At 40.2% G+C, this 3,952-nt stretch overlaps 1 protein-coding gene across 1 annotated transcript in view; it reads right to left on the bottom strand.

Annotated features, from left to right (window-relative positions):
- Positions 1–3,952, bottom strand: part of DNAH5 (dynein, axonemal, heavy chain 5) — a 190,913-nt gene that overhangs the window by 43,192 nt on the left and 143,769 nt on the right. Inside the window, exons 62-64 of the mRNA XM_015567634.1 lie at positions 2,613–2,748; positions 1,593–1,909; positions 268–423 (exon numbers count right to left, since the gene is read on the bottom strand). Coding sequence (XP_015423120.1) covers positions 268–423; positions 1,593–1,909; positions 2,613–2,748 — 609 coding nt within the window. The remainder of the gene's footprint in view (positions 1–267; positions 424–1,592; positions 1,910–2,612; positions 2,749–3,952) is intronic.

Raw genomic sequence — 3,952 nt, 5'->3', positions numbered from 1 at the left:
GGAAAGAGGCATAATGGGGCTTGAAAACTGACCACAGTCAAACATCAAAATGGAGTCAGACATTTTTACACACATCAAGTAGATAATCCTAAAATCCTACGCCTGAATACTTTAATCCCAACTCAGGAAGTGTGGGAAAACAAAGCAAATGCCTCTTGCCCCAGACTCGAATTTGAGTTACTGCCTATTGAGAAAATTTCATCTGTGTCACATTTACCTGGCCTCATGGTAATTGTTCTGCACAGTTTATCAAAAGGCTTAACCTACCTTAAAGGTAGATCCAGTCTTAATGAAGTTTCTCTCCAACACATTTTCCAGGGCTGGATCTAGTTCCTCCCCAACATCTTCGATCAGCAAGGGCCTTCCAAGAGAAAGACTGTCCTCCAGGTGGTTCCTGAAGTACTTGTGATTTAGAGATGTGATCTAGAAACCAGATCAAGATGTTGTTCTTGACAGAGATAGCACAATGTCATGCACAGAGGTAACTCACAGGAAGCTGAGCCTAAGCATTCTGTCACCGGAGGCAGGTACAGGGAAGTCAGGGATCCTTACTTGAAACCACAGTTGGTGTGAAGGGATACAGAAAGCTTAAACCCTGTCCATTCTTTTGCTCAGCAGACCATCACTCCTCTTTACTGGGAAGCACGAAACATCTCTGGGTGGCAACACTGACTTTCCCTCACCATCACTTTTGTGATAAATAATCCTATATAATAAAAGGGTAATATACAAATTGACCCTAAGGGCAAAACAACCAGGAACGATTGGTTGCTATGATGTGCACTGACCACCAGGGGGCATATGCTCAACACAGGAGCTGCTCTCTGATGGTCAGTGCACTCTCACAGGGGGAGCTCCACTCACCCACAAGCCAGGCTGATGGCTGCAATGGCAGCAGCGGTGACGGGAGCCTCTTCTGCCTCTTCATCAGCACTAAGGATGTCCGGCTGTGGCTTAGGCTGCTCCCTGAGGCAGATATCCCCATAGGGCTCCCAGGCTGCCAGAGGAATGTCTGACTGCCAGCTTAGGCCCGATCCCCCAGGGAACTGGCCTAAGCCAGCAGGTGGACATCCCCCAAGGGGTCCAGACTGCGAGAGGGTGCAGGCCGGGTTGAGGGGCCCACCCCAACCCGAGTGCATGAATTTTTGTGCACCAGGCCTCTAGTCATAGAATAATTATAAAGGGCCCTTATAAAGTGCTGTCATTTGGTGTGACACAACTCCAGCCTGCTCTGCTTATCAAAGAGAGCCTTAGACACTAGCAGAAGAGAGTCTGAGACCTTTGGAAGGTGGCATTAAGTAGCAATTAATACAAAGGCAAATAATGCAATTTTTAGAAATTATTTCTAAATATCAATATCTAAATACTAATATCTAATATTCTATATCACTTTGTAAGGTACATAAATGTTGGATCATTATGCTGAATACCTAAAACTAATATAATACTATATGGCGATAGATAGATAGATAGAGAGATGATAGATATAGATATACAATTAATTCTAAGTAACAAATATTTTATTATCCTTGGATACTTGTTGTTCTGGGGCAATAAAACTAGTAACATAAATATACCCAAACACAAATTACCTGGAGTTCATTTTGGCTTTCTTTATTTTTAATCCAGATCTTGCCTTGAGTCTGCGGATCAATTAACAAAGGATAGCGAGATGCCTTTGTGACAATAATTCCGTTCTGAATGGATAAATCGTCATTTGGTAGGCCTTGGAGGTTCCATTCACTAATTGTAGGAGCATCAATCAACATCTCGTTGAGATTCAGATTGTCAGCAAATGGAATCTCTCGGGCTTTCATTTCCTTCTGCCAGTCATTTAACATCAGATTGCGAAATTCTTGGTTAAATGGACCAGAATAAGACAGAAAAGCCGTGGCCAACAATACATCTCCTAAAATGGAAAACAAACACCTCTGAAATACTTTATGATCAGACTTGTACTTGTGTAGAATATTAAAAATAAAAAAATAAAAACACCATTCTTTTACACTAAATTCCAGAAACCAAACTGTAACCACATGTTGCTGTGTCTTGATGAATAAGCAGTAGTTTGGTTTACTGTTAAACAGGGTCCAAATGGTCCACCAAGGATTGGCTGCTATAATCAAGCACTGGAGAATTTTTACTCTTGTTGGATTTGGGAGGATGATGTCTGAGTTTAAGATACAAAGCTCAGAAGACAGAGCCTCTATTCTAAGTGATCTTGATCAATATCATCTTTCATTCATAGAATTTAAGAGTCCTGATAATAAGAGGTTTAAAGGTCATTAACACATCTAATATGGACTGCATAGATGTAAGGCCAATATTCATTCTTCTGAAACACTGCAGATTCACTCTCTCTTCTCTTTCTCTCTCTCTCTCTCTCTCTCTCTCTCTCTCTCTCTCTCTCTCTCTCACACACACACACACACACACACACACACACACACACGTAGAACTTTAAAATAATAGAGTTTGTATTTTGATTAAAGCTTATTTTTGCACTCCGTAGAACTTTAAAATAATAGAGTTTGTATTTTGATTAAAGCTTAAATTTGGTAACTCCCTATCACAGTCAACACATAACCTCGGTAATACAGGAATCTACATACCTACAAGTCTTTTAGTTTGTGCAGCAAACTCTTTACTTTGCTCTGTCCATCTTTCTTTTTCTCCTGCCAAGCCACCGATCAGTGCAGAGGCGGTCTGCATCTTACGTCTGCACCGCTCTGCATCTTCAAGCAAGGTCTAAAAAGGGTCGACACCAGGAGAGAACCTTTGTTTAGATAAATACAGCCTCTGGCTGGAAAATGCAACTTAAAACATTATATATGATCCGCCTTTCTGAGACATGTGAGGCATTCATTTCCTGGAAAGCATAAGATTCAGTTCCCATGTGCCTGTGTCAGCCTAAGCCTCTCTTTAAGGAACTTGAATGGATTTCTCATGTGGGGCCCTGAGCCAATTGTCAGACCATCCCTAGATGTGAAAAACTGAGAAACCATGGAAATTTGTATCATTTGTGATTTCTGTAAAAGAAAATCAGAAATAAAATACAAGCATGCATGCTAATATCATAAATCACACAAAAACCATAAAGAAATACATACTGGTATACTTATTTTAAAATTAGAAAAATTTCTGATGTTAAAGTTCCAGCATCATTATCGCTTTATCTATACTACATGTCCTTTCACATCAGGTGAAACTTGAGATTATCTTCAGATTGTGGGGTTTTGCAGCTCGTTCTCAAACTCCAGCCATACTTGACTCAGCAGGTCCCTCCCTGCTGCTCCTTGTGTCAATAAAGTCCTTTAACCAGACTTCCACATACTATGGCCATTGGATGCTTAGTTATTAAAAACAAATGGTTCTGACTCGCCTTAACCGGTTTGGCTTAGTGGAGAGAGCATCAGCCTGCGGACTCAAGGGTCCCAGGTTCAATTCCGGTCAAGGGCACGTACCGTGGTTGTGGGCACATACCCAGTGGGGAATGTGCAGGAGGCAGCTGATCGATGTTTCTCTCTCATTGGTGTTCCTCACTCTCTGCCCCTCTATATATGGCATTTACAGTTGACCCTTGAACAAAGTGAGGGTTGGGGAAACCAACTCCCTGAAAAGTTGAATATTCATAGTAACATAAAATATATTTTTAAAAAAACAAAAAACAAAAGAACAAATGGTTCTGACTCTCTATGTTTAAGAGACAGCTATTAATTCTACTTGTAAAAATGTACACTTATAAAGTAATGATAGATATAAATAAAGATTTAGCTGTGTAACCAGTCCCTAGAAGTTCAAGTATTACAAAGGGTATTACATATGTCTCCTTTCATAGTAACTTTTGAATCCCCAAAAACTTAATTACTAATAGCCTATTGTAGACTGAAAGTCTTACTGATAACATAAAGTCAACACATATTTTGTATGTTAGATGTTATCATATAATAAA

The sequence above is a fragment of the Myotis davidii genome, unplaced genomic scaffold (assembly GCF_000327345.1).
Source record: "Myotis davidii unplaced genomic scaffold, ASM32734v1 scaffold143, whole genome shotgun sequence".
Classification (NCBI taxonomy): domain Eukaryota; kingdom Metazoa; phylum Chordata; class Mammalia; order Chiroptera; family Vespertilionidae; genus Myotis; species Myotis davidii.
The sequence above is the reverse complement of the archived record's forward strand: the minus strand, read 5'-3'. Positions and strand labels throughout refer to the sequence as shown.